The 27358-nt window shown below is 34.8% G+C and overlaps 3 protein-coding genes and 6 non-coding genes across 9 annotated transcripts in view; 2 read left to right on the top strand and 7 right to left on the bottom strand.

Annotated features, from left to right (window-relative positions):
- Nucleotides 1-27358, top strand: part of LOC120341357 (protocadherin-16-like) — a 70227-nt gene that overhangs the window by 26997 nt on the left and 15872 nt on the right. The window contains exons 12-36 of the mRNA XM_039409846.2: nucleotides 145-327; nucleotides 759-1008; nucleotides 1585-1821; nucleotides 8243-8376; nucleotides 8481-8696; nucleotides 8994-9097; nucleotides 19305-19457; nucleotides 19640-19790; nucleotides 20005-20155; nucleotides 20316-20426; nucleotides 20845-21048; nucleotides 21605-21750; nucleotides 22028-22102; nucleotides 22223-22323; nucleotides 22520-22546; nucleotides 22639-22795; nucleotides 23509-23655; nucleotides 23859-24065; nucleotides 24313-24432; nucleotides 25055-25199; nucleotides 25574-25680; nucleotides 25761-25896; nucleotides 26306-26434; nucleotides 26769-27017; nucleotides 27116-27353. Coding sequence (XP_039265780.2) covers nucleotides 145-327; nucleotides 759-1008; nucleotides 1585-1821; nucleotides 8243-8376; nucleotides 8481-8696; nucleotides 8994-9097; nucleotides 19305-19457; nucleotides 19640-19790; nucleotides 20005-20155; nucleotides 20316-20426; nucleotides 20845-21048; nucleotides 21605-21750; nucleotides 22028-22102; nucleotides 22223-22323; nucleotides 22520-22546; nucleotides 22639-22795; nucleotides 23509-23655; nucleotides 23859-24065; nucleotides 24313-24432; nucleotides 25055-25199; nucleotides 25574-25680; nucleotides 25761-25896; nucleotides 26306-26434; nucleotides 26769-27017; nucleotides 27116-27353 — 3878 coding nt within the window. The remainder of the gene's footprint in view (nucleotides 1-144; nucleotides 328-758; nucleotides 1009-1584; nucleotides 1822-8242; nucleotides 8377-8480; nucleotides 8697-8993; nucleotides 9098-19304; nucleotides 19458-19639; nucleotides 19791-20004; nucleotides 20156-20315; nucleotides 20427-20844; nucleotides 21049-21604; nucleotides 21751-22027; nucleotides 22103-22222; nucleotides 22324-22519; nucleotides 22547-22638; nucleotides 22796-23508; nucleotides 23656-23858; nucleotides 24066-24312; nucleotides 24433-25054; nucleotides 25200-25573; nucleotides 25681-25760; nucleotides 25897-26305; nucleotides 26435-26768; nucleotides 27018-27115; nucleotides 27354-27358) is intronic.
- On the bottom strand, nucleotides 2038-2109 carry Trnaw-cca (transfer RNA tryptophan (anticodon CCA)). Its single transcript has one exon. It is a non-coding gene; the product is annotated as a tRNA-Trp (tRNA).
- Trnaw-cca (transfer RNA tryptophan (anticodon CCA)) lies at nucleotides 2680-2751 on the bottom strand. Its single transcript has one exon. It is a non-coding gene; the product is annotated as a tRNA-Trp (tRNA).
- Trnaw-cca (transfer RNA tryptophan (anticodon CCA)) lies at nucleotides 3078-3149 on the bottom strand. The gene has a single exon. It is a non-coding gene; the product is annotated as a tRNA-Trp (tRNA).
- On the bottom strand, nucleotides 3850-3921 carry Trnaw-cca (transfer RNA tryptophan (anticodon CCA)). The gene has a single exon. It is a non-coding gene; the product is annotated as a tRNA-Trp (tRNA).
- Nucleotides 5093-5217, bottom strand: Trnal-caa (transfer RNA leucine (anticodon CAA)). The gene is made up of 2 exons: nucleotides 5180-5217; nucleotides 5093-5138 (listed from the first exon to the last, which is right to left on the bottom strand). It is a non-coding gene; the product is annotated as a tRNA-Leu (tRNA).
- Trnaw-cca (transfer RNA tryptophan (anticodon CCA)) lies at nucleotides 5769-5840 on the top strand. The gene has a single exon. It is a non-coding gene; the product is annotated as a tRNA-Trp (tRNA).
- On the bottom strand, nucleotides 9165-14524 carry LOC120340614 (uncharacterized). Its single transcript, XM_078119818.1, has 8 exons — nucleotides 14203-14524; nucleotides 13730-13960; nucleotides 13080-13325; nucleotides 12422-12505; nucleotides 12000-12044; nucleotides 11614-11803; nucleotides 10967-11153; nucleotides 9165-10360 (listed from the first exon to the last, which is right to left on the bottom strand). The coding sequence occupies exons 1-8, from the start codon at nucleotides 14222-14224 to the stop codon at nucleotides 9887-9889; spliced, it is 1479 nt and encodes a 492-aa protein (XP_077975944.1). The 5' UTR covers nucleotides 14225-14524; the 3' UTR covers nucleotides 9165-9886.
- Nucleotides 15033-18175, bottom strand: LOC120340612 (uncharacterized). Its single transcript, XM_078119819.1, has 6 exons — nucleotides 17862-18175; nucleotides 17560-17790; nucleotides 17114-17326; nucleotides 16406-16538; nucleotides 16190-16322; nucleotides 15033-15679 (listed from the first exon to the last, which is right to left on the bottom strand). Exons 1-6 carry the CDS (start codon nucleotides 17917-17919, stop codon nucleotides 15050-15052), a joined length of 1398 nt encoding a protein of 465 aa, XP_077975945.1. The 5' UTR covers nucleotides 17920-18175; the 3' UTR covers nucleotides 15033-15049.

The following is a 27358-nucleotide window of genomic DNA, read 5'->3' as shown; positions in this document are numbered from 1 at the left end:
GTTAACAAATTTATGATATGTTATTTTGTTTTAAGTATAAAGCCATTATTAAACTTTGTCGAATTTGGTGTCGAAGTTAGTATTCCTAACAGACATATTGTTAATTTCTCAATAATTTAAGCAAAATATTTTATCTTTCTTTAGGTAAAAGCTATCGATCCGGATTATCCTTCCCAGGAAGGACAGATCGTTTACACAATTTCTAGCGACAGTGTGAAACCAGACAAAATAAATCTTAATCCTTCGACTGGTGAAATTTGTATCAATAAAAAATTGGACAGAGAAACAAAATCAAGTTATCAATTTCGAGTTAAAGCTACTGACAAGGTAAATTGCAAATCATATGAAAGCTGATATAAGCTGGTTACTTGTTGTACATTTTTTTATCTCCAATTTAAACGTTGCGTCGCTAGGTAAACAGTTCAATGAATTTTAAAAGGATAAAGCATATTTAAATATGCTGGTTTGGTGTCTTCTGCCTTTTGGTGTATACATTTTATTACCAACCACAAATTTTGCTTTAAATCCCCTTTCAATGTTGACTATACTCATTTGTCTAATGTTTTATACCTAATCGAACCCAGAACGCATCATTAAATTCTATTTACTCGCTGTGTTTTGAATCACCTTTCGTGAAAAAAACTTTTTCGCAAATGTACAACTTCCGTTCAAATTTATATTTTCGGGAGATGCTGTGGATTTTAAGTATTATTCTGTATTTTTTGTTGACTATCGTTTCTATTTTTCATGCTTTTCAGTCTGGACAACACGACTTCGCTCAAGTCTATGTTGAAATTTCTGATATCAACGATAATCGGCCTGAATTCCATCCTGTCGAATACGTGAGCAACGTCGCGGCTGCTACGTCCATGGTGGGAAATCCCCTGACGCAGGTGATCGCTAATGACGCAGATGACTCTTCCGAAGACGGCAGTAGATATGGTATCATCGTGTACGAAGTGGTAACTGGGAACAATCAAAAGCTCTTCTCGTTGAACAATGAAACTGGTAAGTTCACGATTGTTGTGTGATTATGATATCTTTATTATCAATTTCTAATAGAGATAATCGTTGCATTAGACAGAAGTGTAGTTCCAAAAGAAACATTACAGCCAATAGATCTTTTCTGATCGCCACATAGATGTAGCTAGAAAAAGCAATGTAGAAATAGGTTGCTGAGGCCAGTACCTCTTTAGTTCAGAGATAGTAACTGTTTCACAACCGCAATGCCGATCTTACGTACAAATCAACAATAAAACGAAGTTTAGCTTTACATACATACTGCGCACAAGATTTTCATATTTCTTTTGTAAGAGGAACGCCCATACAACGATGTAAGTCGATTGTCGAACCACGACTACTTATTTGGGTACCTGTCCAACATGCGAAAAGCTAAATCATTTATTCGTTTCGGATGCATGGACTTGATAGTGCTGAAATTCGTATCTGGCCAGCGCTTGGATAAAACGGCGAATAGTCAGTCCAACCGTTTTTGCAATAGTTAGTATGTTTGCATCCAACTGCATGAAAAGGAAAAATGAAGGTTGCAATGAAAAACAACGTAACAACATCTTTCTTTCACAGGATATATATCAATAGCCAAACCTCTTGCTGCTTACGGAAACACAGTGGTCCAACTTCGAATCCGTGCAACTGACGGTGGCGGTAAATCCAGCGACAGGGACGCAACTGTGACAATTAGTATTCTCAATGATACGGTGGAATCTACTGATGGTCCGGTGTTTGACAAACAAGTATATCAATTCGAGGTTGATGAAGACGAAAAACATGGAACGAGAATTGGGAATATTGCTGCTTCATGTAAGTTCAATTGCGAGGTACCGATAGTTCTGTAGTATGTGTACCGGGTTAGGGTTAGGCCATAATTTTATTCCGATTTTCCTTATTTTAGTTCTATAACGAGTTCGGGGACTGTTTCTGTTAGCCAAGTGAATATACCATATAGGCTTCCGTCCCTTTACACGACTTGAACAAAATCAGGTGTACTTTGGACTAAAAATCAGAATAAAAAGAACATGACCCCGACGTGATTTGAACACGCAACCTTCTGATCTGGAGTCAGACGCGCTACCGTTGCGCCACGGAGTCAGTTGCTCGGGGTTGTTGCAATTCAAAATATAACAAATTACACACGGTAATTATCAAACTGGTAATTAACTATCACAATCCAAACGCTGTGATGTACAGCTGGTGATAATTGATCTGATTCGTATATACACTGATCATTCAGTAAGAATGCATTTTCTCTCATATGCATACGAATACGAAGTACGGTGGAATCAGAACTTACTCTTATAATTGCATCAAGTACAATCGCTCCGAACGAGTCTGTTGGCTGGATAATTAGCGGTTTAAACGTATGCTCTATGATGTGGGATTCAAATCATTTGGTTTCGTCGTAACCTAACGCTGAGCAGGGATTCACCCTCATTCTCCTGTTTGCTAAACCATCGTAGTTGAACCCAAACCTGTAGGTAGGAAATGAAACGAAATGTGGGAATTGATAATTTGGTAAATAAATTAGATATTGAATTTGTAAAAAACACCGATCTCTGCACGTCTATAGATATCGTACTGAACCGTAAACGTAAGTAAAAACTTTCTTTTAAGTTAAATGGTAAGCAGTAAAATATTGAAAGTTCACCTCATCCCAAAAGTTGACCCCGACGTGATTTGAACACGCAACCTTCTGATCTGGAGTCAGACGCGCTACCGTTGCGCCACGGAGTCGGATGCTCTCAGCGGGTTGCAAATAGCGAATGACAAACGGTGATTATTATTTAAAATGTTAATTAGTACCCCGTAAACGCACACAGTTTATTGCAATTGGCGGCGGGCTCTTATAAATATAAACAATGACTAGATGGAAAGGATGCATTTCTCTCACATACATACAATTTGTTGATATTGCACCCATCAGGTATGAGTGCTTCACGTAGTTTCATCGCAAACACGGCTCTAGTTTATAAAATCAGGAATTTTGATGCCGTACATGCTATCGGACTCCTTGCAGAAAAAAAACATTCAATATTACAAATCGGAGTCGTCCAAAAATTTGACCCCGACGTGATTTGAACACGCAACCTTCTGATCTGGAGTCAGACGCGCTACCGTTGCGCCACGGAGTCGTTGTCACCGATAGGTTGTTTATTGAAGTATAAGATAATTAATTATTGTTTGAAATGATAATAATCGGGAAGCACGTTTCGAACGCCGTATTAACAGCTGGTTACAACTGTGCCAACTTGTTTAATTAAAAGTTGGCGATCGGAAAGAATGAGTTCTCTCATAATGCTTCTAACAGGCATACATTTATTTGATAATGCACACAAGAGGTACGACGTTATTATAGCCTACTTTCATGGGTTTAATTTCGACCTGCGATTTATTCTGAACAAATCCCTTTATACCAATGTAGCTAATGTATCGGGAATGACTGCAATATTTTCGGATCGGCGTATATCGATTAGTTCGCTACATCCTGGTCTGTGTGGTGAGCTTAGAATTCGAACCCAACATATTCAACAACCATTCTCCAATGATAGAAAGCATGGATTTATTTGCTCTACATTTTGCTTTTTGTGATTTTTTTTTATCGGTAATATTTTTGTTTGTCATATTTGGGGCCCCATATCTTCAAATTTCAAAGTCTAGCCAGTGGCTCAGTAGATAAACGTAGCATATCTTGTACCCATCGTGATTTGAAGAAAATAAACTTTCAGGTCCGGAATAAGACTCGCTGGCGTTGGGGCACGATGCGAGCATGTTGCTTATCGGAACATAGTGAATATTTTGATCAAAGTTCGTACAAACTTTCTATTTAAAATTTGACCCCGACGTGATTTGAACACGCAACCTTCTGATCTGGAGTCAGACGCGCTACCGTTGCGCCACGGAGTCGGTCGCTGGCAGCGTATTGCAAATAGCATGTGTAATACGGTATGTTATCTAAAATGTTAATTACCACTTTGCAAACACCGTCGTGTACGATTGATTTCAATTGCCCGACTTGCATAAACACTGACCAGTCGGAAAGAATGTATTTCTCTCACAGCATGTAATTCGTTGATACTACGCACAGACATACAATGAAAGCTCTTGCACAGATAATCATCCGTATAATGGAATATGATTAATATGGAACTGGAATATTTTCAGAATGACCCCCTGATTAATTGCTCTGTACAAGGTTGTCCATTTGGGATTCAAATACCAGATATTCATTCATCACCCTTCTGAGGCAACATAATCATGCCCAACTTAAATTATCTCGCTCAAATACGGTAGTATAGTATAAAATTGTAAACGTGAAAATTCAATAAGTTATAACTGAATTTAATTTAAACAATTTGTCAAAACGTCGTTGATCACATCCCATACAAAAATAAAAGTGAGACTAAAACTAGAAAACTTGACGCCGACGTGATGCGGACACGCAACCTTCTGATCTGGAGCCAGACGCGCTACCGTTGCGCCACGGAGTCAGTTGAACAGAGCATGTATGTAAGCATGTATGTATGTAAGTGAATGTATGTTATAAATACATGAAATAATAATAACGATGGCACGCTCCAAACATCGCTGCACAGCTGGTTACAACAGAAATAATTCTCATGATTACCAATGAAGTTATTGGCAAAAAATAATGCATTTCTCCCTTATGTGTTTAATTTAATAGGTACTGCGTTTATGATGTAGTTGTATATTGCAATCAAACTTGGTTTTATGTGTCCTTTACACCGAGTTTCACTCTGAAGAAGGCTCTAATCCACACAACCATCCATTTCTACATATGTAACTGTTATGTATATAACTTGGCGAACACCTCCCAAATCACGATCACAAATTAACGTTTTGCGAATACTGTAATGGAATATGGTAGTGGAATGTGCTCTAAATTCATTAGAATATTCTGTCCATGATTAAATTAATATGATTTAAAAAAGGACCGCACTTGATCAAAAATCATAACACTCATTAGACTTCTTGCGAAAGGGCTTGACATAAAAGACACTGATGGGTTCGTATTTACCAAACTTAAGTTCCATCAACATTGCTAATGGAAAATAAGTGTCAGAAGTGGGATTCGAACCCACGCCTCCATTCGGAGACCAGAACACCCAGTTAACCTCAGTGAGGGTAAGAGAACTCGCTCGCTCTTGAGTCTGGCGCCTTAGACCACTCGGCCATCCTGACATCGATATACTTGGCACATTTTGCTGCATATTAGGTAGTACTTACTTAATGATGATGAGTTCGTTGACAAAACCTCGTCGATGTACGATGCTGTCACATACAATAACGAATTTCATTTTGGTATTCTTTTTTTGTTTTGTTTTGCCATTTAGTGCCCGGATTCGGAAATACCGCATATAAGTGTAATTTTCTTTTTTTATATCGTCAATCGTTTATAATTCAAATTGGCGACGTTTTCTGAATTAAATCCTCGTCCACATTTTGGACGTTATAGCGGTTTTCCTGGCGCATTGAAATGTCTTCAAGTCTCGCGTAAATCGGTATATCTATCAGTAGCTCTTGGTAGTTTAGTAGTCATCCGTAATTTCTCTCAGAGATCAATCTCCTCGATTTGTGAGTGACTGCCCGAGACCTTGCTATGAGAAAATTTTCTTAAAAAGCTAAGTAATATTTTCGTTAGAAAATGATGTAAAATCGATTCTCTCGTTTCTGCTGTTTCATGAGAATGTCAGTTACGAATGACATGCTTGTTTAAGCTTTTATTTCCGTCTGACTCCGTGGCGCAACGGTAGCGCGTCTGACTCCAGATCAGAAGGTTGCGTGTTCAAATCACGTCGGGGTCAAATTTTTGATTTTCCATTAATTTTAATTTTCATCGTTAATTGTGTAACATAGCCACCAATTTAACGTTTTGAAATTTATTTAACGTTTTTAGTTAGTGGAGTTTGTAATGGGGATCAAGACAGTTCAATTTTTAAAACCTGAGGCATGAATGCATAATTTATTTGTTCATGTTCCTTTATAAATTGTATTCAATCAAATCGTTTGTATTCAACCATTATTATCATTCCCTAATTATTTAGGGGAGCATATACTTAACACATGTCGCAACATGGTAACGTGAATGTTTATCAGTGGTTTGTCATTTATGTAATTACCACATTCTTGTCGCTAAAAATACAATTCTTATCAAAGACGGCAGTAATTAAATGAGTTCGAAGTCCTTTGCTCTATTTACCGAAACAACATCGATTCGATAAATAAAGTTATTTAAATGTCTGTAATGAGATATAGTAAGAATACTGAACATGTTTCGCTTGTTTTTGTGCTCGAAGTATTTACACTTTTAAGCATATTGAAAAACGTACAAAACTATATATAATTTTTGTCTAGAGACTCTAGTATATAAATATTCGAAATGATCGCTTTAGCTTTTATTATCAACTAATGTGTAATATTCTAATGACTTACGATACATTAAACACATCAGACGTTTATATTGGTATCACCATCAAGCTTTGAATATCCTGAGGGCTAAAATATTTTTTTAATGTAATCTATCACAAATTTTAAATATTACGTTGTTGGGCGGAATAGATGTATACTGGTCGGTAATGGTATTCAAGTCTAAACTTGATATAAATAAATTGCACTCTTTTGCACTCAATATGTTTCCTGGCGGTAATATAGATAGGCGAAAATAAGGCATTGGGGTGGTAGAGTATGGTGGCCCATCGTTGTCACGCGTAAAATTGAAAATAAAAATAAAAAATAAAATAAAAAATCGAAAATAAAAACGAAAAAAAAAACGGAAAAAAAATTGAAAAAAAAAAAAAATTAAAAAAAAAAAAAAAAAAAAAATTGAATAAAAAGAAAATAAAAAGGTTGACAACGATGGTCCGCCTCGTGGCCCATCGTTGTCACGCGTTTTTATTTTTAGAAAATTTGCTTCTGCTTGGGACCAACGTTGTCAGGCATAATCCTACGCGCACAAATGTGTTCCCTGGGTTTCCAACTCACTACTGATTTTCTTGAGCAATATTCAATAGGAAAATGTTCTATAAATTCTCCATTCTACAAGTTCAACAAGAGGGTAATATATTTATAATAATGATAAGAGAATATAGAATTGAATACGAAAATTCGGGAAATTTGTTTTTACGTGTAGAAGGTAATTTAATTGGAGAATGCTGCTTAACTACTCAGTTGTCTGGACACTCGCGATGCCGGTACTGTACCGTCTTACCAAATACCGGTAGTCGGTTATAGTCGCTTTGCGTCTGACCGTACCGGTAGCCATGCAATCACTCATGAAAGAATGGGAGATACGGATAATCTCGTAGAATATAGACTACTGAAACACTCTCTGCGCCTGCCCCATACCGTACAGCCGTAACGTACCGATCCAGACAAATGATAAATCGCCCGTGCTCAACCATTTATTTCAATCCATACCTCGACTCACTATATTCTACTAGGATCGAGGTATGGATTGAAATAAATGGTTGAGCACGGGCGATTTATCATTTGTCTGGATCGGTACGTTACGGCTGTACGGTATGGGACAGGCGCAGAGAGTGTTTCAGTAGTCTATATTCTGCGAGACTATCGGTATCTCCCATTCTTTCATGAGTGATTGCATGGGTACCGGTACGGTCAGACGGTACCGTACCGGCATCGCACGAGTGTCCAGACAACTGAGTAGTTAAGCAGCATTTCCCAATTAAATTACCTTCTACACGTAAAAACAAATTTTCGTATTCAATTCTATATTCTCTTATCATTATTATAAATATATTGCTTGTGGTTGAACTTGTAGCATGTTGAATTTATTGAATATTGCTCATGAAAATCGGTAGTGAGTTAGAAACCCAGGAAACACATTTGTGCGTGTAGGATTAAGCCTGACAACGTTGGTCCCAAGCAGCATCAAATTTTCTAAAATAAAAACGCGTGACAACGATGGGCCACGAGGCGGACCATCGTTGTCAACCTTTTTCTTTTCTTTTTATCCAATTTTTTTTTTTCGTTTTTTTTTTTAATTTTAATTTTTTTTTTCATTTCTTTTTTTTCAATTATTTTTATGTTTTTTCACAACTATTCTTTTATTTTCGCTTTCTCATTTTATTTTTTCATTTTTTTTTTTAAATTTTATTAAAGTGTTTTTACACGCAGAAAGATTAACGAAACAGATTAATAAGCTATGTCTAGTGCGAGTAGTAAACTATTTTATTCTTCTTTTCAGCACCTGACGATATATCTTACTACATTCGAAGTGACCCTCCAATGTCTAGCTGGTTTTCAGTTGATACCAAGACAGGCGATATCACAGTAGCTTCGTCGATAGATCGTGAAATATTTTCTGAGGTCAAGTTACAGGTTAGTAGAAATAATTACACATGTTTACAATTTTGAATATTTTATAAGATACATTTCATATAGGATTTTGTTCCAATTTTTCATCTTCAATTTTTTCAATCAAGATCATGGCATCTGCTGGAAGTCCTCCGGTGTATGGATTCTCCACTATGATAATAACAATAAACGACATCAACGATAATTCTCCTGTTTTTACCGATCAAAATCCTTTCCTTGATCATGACGTCATCAAAAGCGTCACAATACCGTATTCATGGAACACACAATCTCCGATATACACGGTCAAAGCATCGGACTCAGATGCTCAAAATAACGCGTTGGTATGTTCATGTTTCTTTATCAACGCTATTTTTACCTAATTGAGTAGCATATTATCTTATTCTCAAATTGAATATCAAAGTTAATACAAATTTTCACAATTTATTGATCTACTGTAAGTCAACCTATTCGAAGCATCTGGAAAGCACTCAAGTAATATTGATATAATAATATTTAAAAGAAAATGTAAAATAATGCATAAATGTAAAATTTGAAACAAGCTTAAAAGATGTGTATAGTATTTGAATTTGTAAATGGTCAAGAATCTAGTTTTGATTTAATCAATTCATTTATTGCAGATTCGATTTAGTCTGATAGACGATGCTGGACATTTCTCAATCAACATGAATTCTGGAGAAATTAAACTGAGAAGTTCCCTTCCTCAAGAAAACAGAAATTACAGGTATTTAATTCCCATATAAGTACAAGTTTGCTTTGAAAGACTTGTTTACATCATCCGAATGTTGACGGAAGGACTTAGCTCTTTTACTTGACCATGCGTTCTCTTATGTGAAGTACGCCTTGCACGAAATACTTCGAAACAAGTATAATTATAGAATCTATAAACAATTCAACATCCTATATGTACGGTATACATAGCTTTTGTTGTTAAATGACAATGCAATTAGCGACAGTCATATCCCGATTTTTCGACAGGGGCATGCGTTACAAAACCAAACGTGAGTTTTATCGTTCGAAAATTGCAATTCTAAACGTGGGCCAGTGAATCATTCATGACATGTTCTGGACCTGATATGGATCAACGTGCATGGTTATATGTTGAATTATTGCATGTTATATACGTATTTCCGATTTGAGATGCACTTATCTTCCGTGCAGACCATCGAGCGATAACTTATTATGATACTATTGCTATACGTCAGTTCCGTAACGAAACTTACTTTTCGTAAAATGCCAGATACTTTCATAGCATATTGAATAACGCCGTATCAGCTATTGCAATGAACTAGGTTACAGATTCAATTGGATGGTATTATGTATATTTAGAAGATCTTCTGTTCTGATATCGAAACCAATTATAAAAGAAAATGAAGCGACCTATTTGTACAAATTTACGACCCAATATCGCAATAACACGAGTGAAACGTAAAATCACTACAATTTTATATCGATTTGATTTACTAAAATGTCATTTGGAGTTTTAGAGTTTCAGGAGCATTTACTGCGGGGTTCATTCCATTTGAAGATATTCCGGTTCGCCGTTATTCCGAATCGGAGTAAGATAGGTGTCGCCTCGTTTTCGTGTCTCGTGACTTTGAGGATCATTCGATTCGCTTATGTCATCGTACGGTTCGTTGCCATATTCTTCCATCTGATTCTCACTTGTCATGATCCCGACTTCACCATACCTTACTTCTTGCGCGAAATTATTTTCATAATGAACAAACGGTGGTGGTAACGGCGGAGGTTCCAAATGTTCCTCAAATTCAATGACGTCACGATTTGCCTGGTTTTCAATGTTCATTTCGTTTTCGTAGCAAGTGCTATATTGTGGATATTCGACTTCATGATATTGTATAACTTCGCCGTTGTATTGTTGTGCTGAAGTTGAACTGATGACGTCATTCACGTGGACTTCACTGTATTCAACATTTGGAACAATGTCACCTTGAAACGTTGGTATGATCGCACCATCAGCATTGTTCTAGATATGATGTTAAAAACGTATCAACGGAAATGTCGTTATAGTGTTATTTCACTAGTTTGATTCAAAATAAAACACACCAAACAGAGTCATTATGAGTTGGATGCTAATTTTACTGGGGCTACACTAGTCTGTTTACGTATATAAGTTAATTGGGATCAACACATAATGTCATATAGTCGATGGAATCGTAATTATGTTCGATATTTTAAATTATGGATTGTGAGTTTAATTTACAATAGTTTCATTCAAAAATTCATCATTTTGGGCAATTGAATTCTTACAATATGGTTATTTGATTTCCGTATCATTTAAAAAATAGAATACCAATTCAATCAATGTTTATTTTCACCTTATTGTATTTCCAACGTCCAATAATTGAATATAACATTCATTTTTTATATGTCCTTTGATAAACACGAACACTATTTGGAATATATTTGATATTCAATATTCGACAATATTATTTTATAATATATCAAGAATAGTAGACTATTCGGATTTTGTCATCCCTGACCAGTTAGTCAGTCGGAGCGGTCCAGGTTCACGTTACTTTAAAGTATTTATGATCTCGCGCTGAACAGTACAATAAACATCCATATTTACCCTGAGACGGTCAATAGTGGAATATCCATCTCTTTTATCGACTCGTTCGAGACCTTCTACGTTAACTGGTGATCTGGTAGCACTGTTTAGTCCCATCACTCCATCTTGACTTGTGTAATATACGACATCCAGAACCAATTCATCTCCCACTGTATCGCTTCCATTGTTATCCTTAGCTTTCTTCGTACTGGAATTGGACAAAATATTTAGAGTGGTGTTGTAGCACACCAAAATCAGGATTATATATATCTAGTTCATATATACATTCGGCGATAGCACACTGAACCCTGCGTGATATACAATTGAACTTGAGCAACGAATCCACATGGCTTTACTTTTGGAAGTTGATCTCTTATTAACTAGTCTGTTTAAGCTTTCTATATTTTGAATTTTATTCGATTGAATGGTAAATTATGCACATATACTAGTAAAATGGACGTAACAACGAATATTCTCAATTCAATTGGTTTTGAAATATTCATTCTTCTTTCATATTCATGAAACGTTGAAAATGCAATGAATTTTTCTTACACACCATGAGTTTGTGGCAACAAAAGAACGGAATTTTGGAGATTCTGCTCTTTTTTTTTATTAAATTTGCTTTGGCAAATAATATTCGAATAATAGATTGAATATTGAATCATTACCGTCGTCGATTGCACCAATAAGCCACTAGAACAATCATTTGAATTATAACCAGTACTACAATGATGACGGGGAAGATGTAAAACAACAGTTGTCTCCATTGTTCGTCTTGATGCTTTTCAACATGAAGTGGGTGTGATGTCATAGTGGGGGAAAGGATCGACGACAAACTGTACGGAGTTGTCGGATTTTCTGTAAAACAAAGTCGTAAATCAGTGTATTACAAGAATGTATCTTCCTGTATGTATTGTAATGACGTTTGGCAGATTTTGTTAGTGCAATAAAACGAAATTCTTCGAGTACGACCCGTTCACAATTGCATAACTCTGTGTTTCAAGTTAAGTATAGAGAAAATATGCAACCATTAATAATGAAAGTGTCCACTCACCACCGCCGCTGAACTGAAACAACGTCTTATTTTTTGCTGACGTACCTGTTAAATAGTTTTGGTTTTTACTACTATGAACGTATAAAAGCGCTTGATTTTATTTTTATTTTACAGTGATTTTCTATATCAGATGTATACAGCCTAAATGTTATAATATTTTTCTCCTAGAATTTGGAATCTTTCTGCATATGGGTGTATTAATCGTGAAATTACTCAAGATTGTCATTCCTAAGGATAAATATCACGTTGCCTGAAAAATGTTACGTAAATTTTTACTACTGCAAAAACCTTACAATCTTACTACCATTCAAGTAAGCGATATAACGCGAATTATATGTCTGGATCAGTCGTACTGTCAAGCAATACGCAATTAGGAATTTTTTGCAAATTAACAATATAATATACAAATAAAACAATGTTACCCTTTTTATAACTGGGGTCGAGTCGCTTTTTCGTCAACCTTTTCGTAATTCGTGGTTTAATGGGAAGGCTCGAGGTCGTGGTGCCTGACGAAATAATAAAAAAAAAGGGGGAAAATATTGAGATTTACTCGCAATACAGAACATGTAATAAGTGCAATGCTTCCGGTGAAATCAAGCGACACAATCATCGTAGTATTTCATTTTGATCATCATTGAAAATCCGTAAAAAAAATTCCTTCAAAATTTTTACCACTAATGATTTACTTAGTGGAGACTGTATGATTTATATTGATTATGGATTGTTGGGAAAATCTCAGGAATGTTTCGTCAACATGCGATACTAAATACAGCATGAGATATATTCTACCTCAAATGGCAGTTGGATAGAAAAATACTCGAATTTAGAAATATTTTTTGTGAAAGAATTTACTCGAAGCAAGGTTAATCACTCACACTCACTCAGAAGTGAAGAAGACTCGAGAGTCGAGTTAAATTACGGACAAATACCAAAATATCAGGAGTCACTGAAACTATATAGATTTACAGAGGTTCTTAACGTCGCCATATTTAGAAAATTAATAGCAATGCTGATCGACAATGAAACTTGGGTACATCATGTGAAACGGACAATCATTTTATAATCAGTAATTTTTCTTACTATGCTTTGGGCATTCAGTGACTTCGTACTTGAATACTAATTGAGATTCTTCCATATTGGAACGAAACAATATCCTGAAGTTTTCTGTTCCATATTTAATTATCGTTTTGCATATGTTACCAGATGTATTTTTTGATTTTATCAGACAAGATTTTGCTGTAGAATTATCCGTCTTATTTGTACGGAAATAGTAATTGTAGCAATCTGTTTTTGGCACAAATAGAGGCCAATCTGGATACCTTCTTTCTAAATATGAAGATGATAACAAAAAAAATGTATAATTTCATCAATAATGTTAGGCGTAATATAAGATTTTGTATGAAAAAATACCGAATTCCAGTCTTGTCACCGATTCGCAAAGCATTTTCTCGAAACTCAGAGCTAATAAATCTTATGCTTGCGGCTGCTAGGTAGTCAGTCATTAGATAACAGTTATCACGTAAATTTGCTTGGACACCAGTGATACCTATAGTTAGAATTTTATAAATAAGCACACGGGTGTAAAATATTCCTGGTAACATTTTGTGTGTATTTCTCATCTATTCTTAAACAGTACGGTAAGCATCGCATTTTTAGTAACAGTAAAATATTAGTCTATGCAATGCGTTTTCAGACGGCACATTTTAAACATATTATAGTATAGTATTTACCTTCAGTGCCTTGTCCTGGGACCAAAACGTAGTCGTCACTAGATCTGAAGAAAAACTTCATCAAATCCAGATGAATAATTACGTTTTTTCTTTCATACAAAGACTTGTCGAAAATCCATTCCCGATATCCACGACTTTTGTCGCCGAATTCGTCTACTTTACCGGATGCGTTTTGAACCTTTATAAAACTAATCTCTTGACACGTCGAAAAAGTGAAGAAACACAAAAAAGCTGAAAAATTAAGAATATTCAATGATGCCTTCTTACCCATATTATTTTATTATATTGCAGAGGACATAGAAGTAATACACAAACGCGAGTTATCGACAGAATTATTATTAAATATATTTTGGAGTTGGCAAGTAGCGCTTAATGTTACAAACCAGTAACTTGCTTGTTACTTGCATCACAACTCAACATAATCATTCGTCTTATTGTAATGCTCGATAAACATACTTTTCTATATCTCTTACCAATTATTGTCTGAATTTTCATTCTTTTCTTACATCAATTGCAGCTGTAGTCTTCGATGTGAGATAATATCTAATGCCTGTGATAAAGTTCACGAGAACGAATCCTTTTTTATTTTAACTCTATTGTTCGATTATCACCCACATTATAATGCTGTCTGTAGATAATATACTACGAAATCTTTACCCTTCTGCCCAACAAAATTTATGTCGAGTAAAATTATTCCATATTTTGTTATTTCACGTTTCCAATCGACTCATAGAACGAGCAGAAGATCCAGTCCGTCGTTTCCATCAGGCAGTCACAACGTGAAGTAAGAAGTGTGCACTGTTAATTATTTTAGTATATCCACTTGAGTATGTAAGTAAGTCATGTATTGACTGCAATCGTACAAAATAAAACATCAGTTACAGGATGGGATAATTCACGAATCGAACTTGAAGATTCGTTCTGTCGTCCAAAATTTGGACGCATAAATTGCCAACGCTACCCCCTTTCGAAATTTTCGCATACTCCCTGATTTGTTAACTGCTTATACCCCGGCACAACGCATATTGACTCATTTTACTGCAATAGAGAATCGATAATATCGGCTGCTTGATATTAGAATTTCAGTTGTATTATTTTAGATTAACATAGATTATGAAACCAACATATCAGCATTATTTTTGTACTTGACAAATGACAATCATCAAACCCTGTGCTTGTAGCAGCTGACTGCTTGCAGCCATTTTCCCGTCTAACCCCTTTTTTCCAAACCCTTCGTATAAAATATTGCACGTTTCTCGTGAAGTTACATCAATGTTTATTAAGAAAAATGCAAATTGAGTGAAAATAAAATGAAATAAGTTATTGTAGTTCTATGTATGTGGCTGTTTCAATCAGATCCAACTTTATCGGTTCTAAATACCCATCATTATTGTTCATTTCATTATTCGCTTGTTCAATATTACAGTAGTCAACGACCTGGTTAGAACTGATCGCCACGTCTTGATCTTGGCGTTTCTTTTTTGGTTTTGTCACAGCGGTATATTTGACAACATTACAATATTCACTAACGTTTTCTATTTTGTCCTTTTCCTTATTCGGTGCCAATGTTTCAATATTGTAATAATCAACAACTGGGTAGGCTGACTGGCTAGTACTAGGAAATTCTGTTATTTTGCCAACTTCCGAAGCAGAAAATTTCTTTTTCGCTTCTTGTTTGCGGTTTTTGTTCATTCTTGCTTCTTCTAGGCATTCCCATGATTCTTTTATGTTAGAATAACTTATATCGTCGCAACTGTAGCATGTAGCTAGTCTTTTCTTAGATGGTAACGAATGACTTTTCATTTCTGTATATTCTCCGTCGGATAAGTTGTTTGATGCGACAACATCATAAATCACTTCGTTTGATTTTCTTTCTTTATTTTCGACAAGACAGCCAGTTGATTTTGCTCGGGTTAGTTGCGATGACTCTCGCCTTTCATTCTGTAAAATCTATATGGATAATTCAACGACTCATTTCGAATTCCTCTTTTTATGGATTTAATATGAGATGAAGAAATCATCTCATTTCTATTCTGAAGCAGTGTGATCAAGACAGCTCAGTCAAAACATCAAACACATTTATCAACACACTTTCGGTTGCTTAGATACTAATGGCGAACGAAGTTGCAAACAATGATAGATAGCGCGAACCCCATTCAGTATTTAGTACTTTATTTTTTCACCATACTGAAAATACACTTTATACGAACAATATAATTATAATTAGTAATAAATAAACGGGCGTGATTTCAATACATTTACTCAACTATGGGAGTGTAAACCATATGGCTAGTTCTGAAGTATTTGCTAACTTGTTGGCCGCGAGTTTATTTAATTGGGTTATTGTCCCACAATCTCTGTATAAAATGATATTCTTGAGCAATGTTTTTGTATAAATGCAAATGTAATTCCGGTTCAAATAACGAAGTTCTGATCTTTTATCTAAGATTACAGACATACGTTTTGTCTATGCACAATTGCTTCATATCCTTCATCGCCATGTCGTTCTTCCCGATTCGCGCTTTCTTCATCAAAGTGAATGTAGTGTTCGTTTTGTGCAACCATATTTATGCCATTGGGACCTTTACTTTTACTGTGTCAAAAACATAAGTAGCCATTAAAGACTTGAATTTAAACTTACAAGATGTTACCATTTGAAAATGGCTGTTTACTTACCGTAGTCTATGGCAAACCAGTACTAGTAAACCGCACAAGATTATTATAGATGACACAACTACGATAACAATAAGCAATGGAAGTGGAAAATCACCACTCTTTTTTTTATTTCCGTCGCCAGTTTCATTGGACACTGAAAAAAAATGAAAGTTTAGCTTGAATTGGAGAGTGAACTTGACTGAATTCTGAAGTACTGATACTTATAACATGTTGAAAATATAATTTTTTTGCATAATGAAAAGGTTGATATGAATTTTAATTGTAGCCAGATTATTATACATTTTATTGTATTAAATACGATTGGTTGAATTTGGTTTATCTTTCCGTACCATTTTTATTAATGTCCGTTATAGTCACAATTGACTCCGTGGATGTTGTCACCAGAGTTGTCGATAGCAGTTTTGTCGTTGGTTGCGATCGAATTTCTTTGAGTGAAAATAGTAGCCATAAATTTAAACTTTTCACAAAAAATACTTGAAGATATCTATATGTTTAACCTCCGAAGTTATTTAAGTAGGTCGCCACTCGCTTCTATCAGCAATGGTTGTCACAATTTCCCATCCCGTAATATTAGAATTACAGCAAAGAACAAGGACAACAGTCGAAGTTTAAATTTGTAGTATCGACAAAATTCAGTAATGTGATCAAATCGTATCGGCCTTTAATTAATACTAAATAAAAAGAACTGTGAAAGCAAATGTAACTCACCGCTTTTGCACGTAATAGTATTATATTCGATGACAATGGGATTTAATGGTTTATCAAAGATTCCAAAGAAACGAATCCTGGTGTTATTCGTCGTTGTATTAATACTACTACATGTGTTGTAGTTTGTTTTCTTAAAATCCTCACAAGCTGCATTTGAATCTGGTTGCTCAAAAATGGCATGACATCCTGATTTCAGTGCCTCGTAGCCATTTTCTGCACACGAATAATATTGATCATTTAAATTTAAAGAGTTTAATTGTAAGCATTGATATTAAATTCACTCCTACCAGGTTGTGTGACGACGCGACGGGCGCCTACAATAGAACAAATAATTTGCTGTCTAATTTTAAATTAAAATTCAACATAGCAAATCAGGCCATTATATTTTTCGCGCTCACAATCTGATGTGGTATTAACATAGACTTAACATGTAATTGATTTCTGACCTGTGCTGAACAAAACATTTCCATAGCCCGGTTCTCTGTCGATTGATAAGTTAAGAAGCAAGAACTCTTTTTTGGGTCTCAGTTTAACGTATTGATTTATATCGATGTTAACCGAATAAAAAACATCTCGATCAACCGTCGTCTCCAAAATCCATTTACCGGATCTGTTGTTGTTACTTTCATACGTCATATTTATCAAACCATTCGACGACGGCACTTTAGTACATAACACTGAAAATGAGGTTGCATCATTTAAATAAGTTCGACCGATTTTACGATGAATCAATAAATGCTTTTCTTACCCACAAATACAGCAATCATTGCCGGTCCACTCCCCAAATTTGTAAACATCATTTTCATTCTTCAGTTACAATTTGTCAGAAAATCACAATGTTATTGTATATAAATATATATACGTTAAATTCAAGGTCTGTATGAAATGTAGCCGTGGTATCTATTAGTATTTGATTCAAACAAACGCATCAAGCCGAAAGAAAACTTTTCTTCAATGAAATATTGCAATACTTATCAGATCAATGCAAATGTTGGATGTATAAGTGCTTGAAATGAGAGCGTTGCTGTAGTCTACTATTGCTTATACTTCTGGTTTTATTGAAACGTAAATCGTATTCTTCACTACGTTATATGCAATTTCTATCTCAATTCCAACGTACACCGCAATTGTTCTGGTATGTGTCCTAGCCATTCTTCACCGATCTTGCCACTGTACGTTGGCTTCACCAGTTTGCGATCTCGTTTTATTTAATTTTTGCATCCGAATCTCATCTGTGACGTCTCACTCCTTATAAACGTGGAAAAATAATATAAAGGATAAATTAATGCATCTTTGCAGTTTCGTTCATGTATTTAATTTTAGAATTCATATAATTTGTCATCAACCGCATGATTATCCCTGTACTTGGGCCATAAAAGAATAGTTCGGTCTCGATGATAGCCATACTCGTATCCTTTTTAGTACGTGTTCTGTTTCAGAAATGCCTTTCAAGTTTTATTTTATTTGTTGCTGATAGTTTACATGTCCATGCGTGCATTACGTCAGCACGTAATCGAGAGCGGTTCCTGCGTGTTTCATTCCTCGAAACACAATTTACGTCGCTTTGGGCGCACGTGTTCGTATCTCAATTTTGGTGAATTCCCTTATGAGTTATTCAAATAAACCGCATAGCCAATTTCTACAAGTCTATATATGTCTGACTTCACAGCAAAGTTATCCAGGCTATCCAAGTAACGCAACCAGTACTGTGTCGTCACCAAATGACGTAAAATGAATGTTAGATTCCTGTCAGCTCGGAATAGGGATTTTTTATATTTAATTTATTTCCATGGCACCCAAATTTACTTAATTAAAAGCGCAATATATGGAATGATCTCGGCAATTGCCTCACTCAGTTAAACGTTTTGCAAGTTCTGCTTCTCGCAGGATGGCACACCGAATTTGGCTCCATTAATTACCGATATCTCTGTACAATAAGCTCTAAGTCATCTTATCCACTTTTCTCATATTGCCACTATAATCAACAATATTGTTAGATGATTGGCACAAGTAATTGGTCAAAAACAATATGGAAACAATAAGTCACATGCAACATTGTCGCATAGAAATCACTTTTCAACTATTTTGTCTTTTAAGATAAGATTATTCTTAATATATATTATTATTATAATAATATATAATTAAGCCTTCTAATCCAGTAAATTTGAATCATATTCTTTTTATTTAACAGTGTTTTGGTTCAAGCTTCCGATCATGGAAATCCACCAAAATCTACTTCTGGTACAGTCGTTATCCAAGCTCTCAGACCAGATGGAAGTTGTCCTACTTTTTCTTCCAACATTTATTCCATTTCTATTCCGGAGGATACGGATTTGGCTATCAGGTATAATTTTATATTAAAACATGTAAAAATATGATGAATAATACTATTATAAAGCTTCATAAAGTTGGATTTTTGATCAGGTTACTATGCGCTTTGGTTTACCATCGGTTGACAGTTTACAGATTTTGCAGCAACAGGCATTTTGGCACAGACAGTTTATCAATCAATCATTTCTATTTTAGCTTCAGGACCGTTTCTGCTACCCCCTCTGCTGGTATAGTTTATCGTTTGGTTCCGAGTGTTGATTCTTTCACTTTCGGAGTATATTGGGATGGATCATTATATTTGACTACAAAACTTGATCGAGAAGTGAAGGATCGATATCAGTTTGAGGTTGACTTTTATTGTTTATAAATTGTTCCCTCATTCCATGCCTTGCTAATCTAAAATATAGACAATTGTTCGAATTGACCTTTACATGAATTTTTGAACATTATTTGTACATGTACGCTATTCAAGTCATCCGTAACTAAACTTATTTTCATTCATTAATGTCAATTTATTTCGCAATTTAATCCTTCTTACAATTTGTTCATTCCTAATTTAGCTGATGGCTGAAGGTTCTCAATCACTAGACTTCACAACACCATGTGTTGCCATGACAACCATTAACATTACTGTGACTGATGTCAATGACAATGTACCATATTTTGATTTGGAATCAACAAGATTTAGCATTGAAGAAAATATGCCAAAAGGTTAGTTTTTATAAATTATGAAAAGGTCTCTAGACAAGCAGATACCTGCTACTAATGCTAGAAAATTGTTTTACTTTGTCGGATTTGTCATTGGCTCAAAACTTACATTGATAAGTTTGTGAATTTTCATAATAGTGTCATTTCTATTCGAAACTTTCAGGTTCAAAAGTTGGTGTTGTTACTGCAGTTGATAATGACATTGGAAAGAATTCTGACTTACGATATTCATTTGCAACTGAAAATCCTTATTTTCAAATCGACTCCGTATCAGGTAAACAATTACAACAAACTACTTTATTGGACAAAAAATCATCAGTTTCATTGTAATTGAAAGAAAATGTCTTTTAACTGACAACACACATTTTATAAGTTCATTGTCCCTCATTTTACAATTTCGGCCTAGACAAGCTTAAATAAATTTGAACCGCACATTTAAATTCGAACTGAGAAATACTTTGTTTGAGTTTTTTCTTCTGCGATTTGTATATAATTTTGCTATCACTCGCTCTGCATGGATAAATATAGCCATTTGATTTTGGAAGGACATCGGTTTTTCTATTTCTGAATAGCCAAACTGCTTTTCTGCACACTGATGCATTAATTATTATCATTCACAGAATAATGCAAGTTTATTACAGAAATAAAGTTTAAGTATCTTTTTATATTGTTTACATTTCTTACATTGCTAGGTGAGATAACAACCACTCAACAACTTGATCACGAGTCAGCCTCCAGCCATCTTCTCACAATACAAGCTAGAGATTTGAGTAAATCACCACTCATGTCGCAAGTATCGATCCGAGTATATATTGAAGATCAAAACGATAATTCACCAAAGTTTCTGTATCAATTTGCACCTGTGTTGTCAGTTGTTGTGGAAAAACAACCCAAAGGTCAGTTATCCATAGATATTTGACTTCTTTGTTTGTTTCCGTAACAACAAAAGATCTCAATGGTCGTAACAATTGAAATTTTCGAAATCTAGGTACCGGTATATGTCAAATAACTCAATAGTTATTTCGTACATTGTGCTAAGTATTAGGACTACGTTCATTATCGCACCTCTGATTACCCGCATAGGTTCGCAGATTCGAATCCCATGCGGGGATAATTATGTGCGAGAGGATTGCTGGACACTTTGCTGCTGTAAGGTGGTTCAGGTAACTGCTGGTCGGTTACGTCTTCATCCACCAACAAGTCCATGTATCTGAAACAAATAGTTGGCTAACTTATCCCATACCCGACATGGACTGGTAACTAGACGAGAGGCAGTCGTTTGCCCTATGATTAGGTATGCATAAGTCTTATCGCCTTTTCTCTTCTCTGGGTTAAATAGGTAAATCCTATTCAAATTTCATTTGTCAATATTCCATTCATACTGGGTTATAGCCCACAATCATTACTTGCTCCTTTCTAACTTTCTGATAGTCTGATTGCTGTTATTTTCAGGTACTTTCATATCTCAACTTCAAGCAACTGATAAGGATATTGGTAATAATGGATTGATAAAGTATTCAATCTTATCAGGAGCTGATAACAATTTACAAGTTGCCTCTGACACGGGTAGAGTAACCACAAGCAAACAACTTACTGCTGTAAGTATCAATTGTTTCAATTTTGCTTGCTCTGCCATTTTTATTCATTTGATGTATCTGGTTCGACAGTGAGTGCATTCTGTTGTGCGCTATAAATATTCTTGATATCACACATTCGATTACCCCGCATGGGTTGGCAGGTTTGCATCCTGTGGAGAACTATTATGGGCTTGAAAATTGCTGGACCCGTCGCCAGGGTTCCTGAAGGAACGGTGCCTTTAGCTTACTCCTCTTTCAGATTATATAGGAAAATACTCACATTTCTCTCTTTTTTCAGGGAAACTCATACTCACTCACTATTGAAGCTAAAGATCAAGGTTCCACTCTACGTTCTTCAACAATCAGTCTTGAGGTAACGAACTTACTCATTTCTGTGTTTCATTTCATTATCCTCAGTAATTTATATACCTTCCTACTCTGTCTCTTTCTTTTCAAATACTAAAATTGATTTTCTTTTTACTTCATGTTCCAGGTGAAAGTTATTCAAAATATAGAAAATCGTGCTTTAGTGGAAGAAAACAGCTATGTGTTTTATGCTGCCAGTGAAACAACACCTGGAGATGTCTTGGGAAGGTGGGTCAGAATCGATTTAAAGTGCCCATGTATTTTGGGTTTCCTTCTTTTACAAGTTTTCTACTGGACCCTTTTGAATGGTTTTCTCATCAGTCTCATCAAATTTTGGTGTATGCTTATGATGACCTATGTAGCTTTACTGTGATTTGGCTAATTGTACGATTAATGAATAATTTTACAAAAATTTGTTTTTCAGCTTTGATACTAAAGCTCCCACTACCAGGTATGCATAACTTCTGTGTGTTATTATTATTACATTCTCTAGTTTCATTTAAACAAAAATTAATAAAATAATATGTTTGATTATCTTTTCAGAGTTGCAAGAGACGTACACAATGGTAATGTACTTTTGGCAAATTTTCGAATCACGGAAGGAAATGAATATGATGTTTTTTACCTCAATCAAAATAATGGAGAATTGTCAACAACCAAAGAGTTGAATTTTGAAATGATGCCACAATACAAAATTACGGTAAAGATTTCATTTATCAATAAACATACCCGAAATATAATTGTTTGGTACGTTTTTGTGTGATCTCATTTGTATATAAAACATATCCTATGATGGTTCAAGATAGTGCAAACTCAGGATTGCAAATATATATATATATAAATATATATGTACCTATGAATGATTTCAAATGGTCTATGTTGCTCTATGTTATACCAAGGACCACTGAACTAGCTCCCAACTGCTGTTACCATGGCTACCTCGACCAGTGGTGTCGGGAGTCACATTCTCATATTAACTAGAGTGACACCGTGATATCGGTCACTAAAATGTGTGAAAAGGCCGTCTTCGACTTTATTATTTTATTTATTATTCACGACTTTTGCTAGTATCCTGTTTGACTTTTTTCTCACTATGATTTAATTTTTAGACTCACTCCCCCAGGGTGACGCTGCTCGATAACCTCTTCTGGTTTATCGCGCCTCCCTTCACACTGAAAGTATTGTTTTATATGTGATTCGTAGTTATTTTTGTCTATTGTGTACTTTTGGTATGTGATAAAATAAACTACTGACTGACTGACTGACTAGCATGCAGTGTTGTGTAAGTTTATTTCATGCTTTTTTATTAAAGTATGATTGTGACTGTAGCCTGTTTTGTGTGCTGCAGAATACTGTATAATTTTCTTCAATAATTGATTAACATCAATTTAATCTCTTTATCCTCAAATTCAGGTGACAGCAGAAAATTCTGTGAAACCTGATGATATATATACCATGTCAGCACAAATTAATATAGAAGATGAGAATGATTATTCACCTGTGTTTACGACTGCTTCTTATTCTATACCTGTACAAGAGAACATTGCAAAAAATACAAAGGTATGAAGATAGGATTGGATTTTCATATTTATACTGAATTTCAGAAGTTGGGAAAAACTACAAGATATCTTTATCATATAGTAATACAAGTTTAGTTTACTAGGACATGTATGGGATTGGCAAATAACGATATACACCAACATTGAAATTAGATTGTCTCCACGCATGGTGAAAATCGAATAATGTACTATTAAATTTTACAGATTTGGAAGTTTACTGCCGTTGACAATGACATTGGTGAGAATGGAGAAATCACTTATTCAATTCTCAATCAAACAGCAAGCATTGGAAAAAATCCTCAAACATTATCACAAAATCAATTTTTTTATATTGATTCTTATACTGGTGAATTATATACTAAGGCTGAAATGGATCGAGAAACTATTCCCTCATATACATTAGTTATCAAGGTAAAGCTGATAAACCCTATTTTCGCTTATTTTAACTATTCTTCATAAATCTCAGTGACTAATTTTAATAATGTATTACAAAATTACCCTAGGTGCCTGAATTGTTGAAACTACCTTTAAGCAATAAAATGCATTTTTTTTTAGAGAAACCATAACAATTTAAATGAGAATATTCTTAAATATTTCATATTCAAGGCAATCTGGGAAATAAATTTTCCTTGCGTAAATCATTTTTTAATGTTTTCAGGCTACCGATGGTTCTTCTACAAATCCCCGTTTTACAACTGTGTCAGCTCTTGTAACTATTCAAGATATGAATGATAAATGGCCTAGATTTTTATCACGGAGTGATGTTTTCATTTTGGAGGTATTCAAACAAAAGCAATATCATCTCTTGAATTTTTATGTCTATTTTTTCTCTTTTTTTCTTTATCAATAGTTTTGCAACTTCTCTTTATTCTTCGAAACTTTTACAAAATTGGTTTATTTATGAACAATTAGGCATGATTTTGATGTGATACATCTCTAAAACATGCCTAACTAAATAGGTTGGATAGATTCACGATATCTCATTTATATGACTAATCAAAGATCATCATTGCTTTAATTCTCGGGATAGGAGTTTTTTGGAGGAGAGGGCAGCCAATATCGTCTGGTTACCAGTTCCTGTCAAGTATGGGATTAGTTAGCTAGTTATTTGTATCAGATGTATGGACTTGATGGTTGACGAACAATACTGACTAGCGGTTACATGAACAACCCTACAACAATGTGATGTCCTGAAATCCTCTCGAGTCTCGAACATAATTATCCCCACAGGATTCTTCAAACCTGCAAACCCACGCTGGGTCATTAAAGGTGGCATGACAATCATATTCCTAACATTTAGCACAATGCACTAATCAGCAAGCCAGGACTTCGAGTTACTTTGAATTGTCTTTCCAATGTTTGATTCTTGACATTTGATACACTCATGTTCTATATTTCAGGATGAACCAGTCAAATTTCCTGTTATAACTGTATTAGCAGAAGATGACGATCTGGGTCCAAATTCTCATGTTATTTACTCTATAATAAGACAATGGGATATGAACGGTAAAAAAGATGAAAGTTTTCAGATCAATTCAAAAACAGGTAAAATGTTTTCACTTTATTCTAATTGCATCATAATGTTTATGGAATGTAGATTCTTATTTTCTATCGTTTTATTTTTGAGGTAGATGAAAAATCGCAAATGATTCGCAATAAAAAATATGCCATAATATTAAATTTTGTAAATATTCAAACATTGTTTGAAATTGTATATTAAAGCTGTGATTGGGTGACAATGATGACCATATTATGATATTTTTGTTTGTCATTAATAACGTTATATCTCCAATGTGATATTTTGTCATGCATTCTTTCCTAGGCTTTTTTCAATACTGCCTAGTCAAATTTTCATCTAGTCCTGTGGTGAGGAAATTTTCTTTTATTGTCTCAAATTACTCGCTTTGATTTTTCTCAAGGTTTGATAACATTGGTGAGGAGATTGAATTATGAAATGTCAACAACTCATTATGTGAATATAAGTGCTACAGATAGTTCAGCTATTGATCCACTTACGTCACATCAGGTAAGATTCCATTAACTGTTTTCTTTTTGCTAATTTTACCGTTTTTTTAACTTGAAAGTTTAAGTATTTTCTGTTTTTAGCTTCTTGTTGTGAATGTGGTCGATGTGAATGACGAATCACCAAACTTTTCTCGAGATTTGTATTTTGCCGAAATTGAAGAAAATCAAATCACAGGAAGTCTCGTTACTAAAGTTACTGCAACTGATGGTGATTCAGGTAGAATTTCGATTCTAATTTTCCTTGATACCAAATTATCCATACCATATTTTTATTTTATTTATGGAGCACTTGGAGAACACTGAGATTGCTTTGCCACAGTGCTTGTAAGAAAATTGTCCACAGTTGTTGTCGCTATACTAAGTGCTTCTGAAGTTTAACATATTAGATTGCACTTCAGTTGTTATTTGTCTGCTTTTGAGTGAATTTTATCAATTCATAATTGGATTCTTATGGCTTTGCATCAGGCAAATATGTACATCCTTCAGAAATCCTTCAGAATTTTAGCATTTACCCTTTGGGAGGAGGAGAATCGACGATCTTTCTACATTTATTTTGTTAGGACATTCAATTTGGACAAAACCAGGTTTAAATAAACTGCTTTTAATATGATAATGTTAACTCACAGGTGAAAATGGCAAAGTAACTTATGAACTTCATGATAAATCAGATTCTTTCAAAATAAATCAGGACACTGGTGTTGTGGTGACAACGAAACAACTTGATCGAGAAAATATTGAATCATATTCATTGACTGGTAAATAAACTGCTTTTGTTTCATTTCACTGTAAATATGTATTAGTCCTGTATTTAGAATAAGTACCACTTTTATTTCAAGGAAACAAAAGTTAATAAATCATGATACATATTTTCCATATTGCAAACCATAGCCTATCGTTCAATCCGGTTCTGGCATATAGCTTATCAGATTAGTAGTGCTATCATTATACTCGACTGAATGTTCAACATCTTGATGCTGATATATCACCTGTAATCCCTAAGCCACTATATATCATTTGCAAAATTAGTATTCAATTTTATAAGTGAATTTGATGATGTTGTCATTTATTATGTAATATTACTATTTACAGTGTATGCACATGATGGAGCATTTCCTTCTCTTTATACGTGGTGTACAATCCACCTCACTGTGCTGGATACAAATGACAATTCACCTGACTTTGCAATCGATGGTGATGCAGTTTATACTGATGCAGGCTCACTCATCCTGGGAACCATCGAAATACCTGAATATGAGCCTGGACCTGCTCTTGTTTACACTGTTATTGCATCAGATTTGGATAGCGGGAGAAATGGAGAAATTTTCTATAGCATACAAGGTGGGTGAACTTCAGGAAGTATTGTTATTATATAGGATTTTTCGTGAGAATGTTGATGAAATCAGTGATTAGATGAATATGAATTTCAATTTCTCCAGATGGAAACACAGACAATTCCTTTACAATGAATTCAACAACTGGTGAACTCTGGACAACAAAGCGATTGGATCGGGAACAAACCAGTTCATACCGGTTGAAAATTGTTGCGACAGACAATGCAAGTCAACCAAGAAGTAGTGATGCAGTCTTAGATATAACCGTGCTAGATTGGAATGATGAAAATCCTATTTTTACTGAATTATCTTATCATGCAGAAATCAGTGAGGGATTACCACTGTGAG

This window comes from Styela clava, chromosome 14, assembly GCF_964204865.1.
Source record: "Styela clava chromosome 14, kaStyClav1.hap1.2, whole genome shotgun sequence".
Lineage (NCBI taxonomy): Eukaryota > Metazoa > Chordata > Ascidiacea > Stolidobranchia > Styelidae > Styela > Styela clava.
Note: the sequence above shows the minus strand (reverse complement) of the source record. Positions and strands in the feature narration are given on the sequence as shown.

Bases quoted from the DNA above. Each gene is read 5' to 3' on its own strand.
- LOC120340614 (XM_078119818.1), bottom strand. From the start codon at position 14,224: ATGAAAATTCAGACAATAATTG. The intron at 13,961-14,202 runs GTAAGAGATATA...TTAATTTTTCAG, and splicing joins GAAAATTCAGACAATAATTG to CTTTTTTGTGTTTCTTCACT. The intron at 13,326-13,729 runs GTAAATACTATA...CTTCATATTTAG, and splicing joins CCCAGGACAAGGCACTGAAG to AAAGAAGGTATCCAGATTGG.
- LOC120340612 (XM_078119819.1), bottom strand. From the start codon at position 17,919: ATGAAAATGATGTTTACAAATTTGGGGAGTGGACCGGCAATGATTGCT. The intron at 17,327-17,559 runs GTCAGAAATCAA...ATTCGTGTGCAG, and splicing joins AAATGTTTTGTTCAGCACAG to AAAATGGCTACGAGGCACTG. The intron at 15,680-16,189 runs GTATGTCTGTAA...TTATCCATATAG, and splicing joins CAATTGTGCATAGACAAAAC to ATTTTACAGAATGAAAGGCG.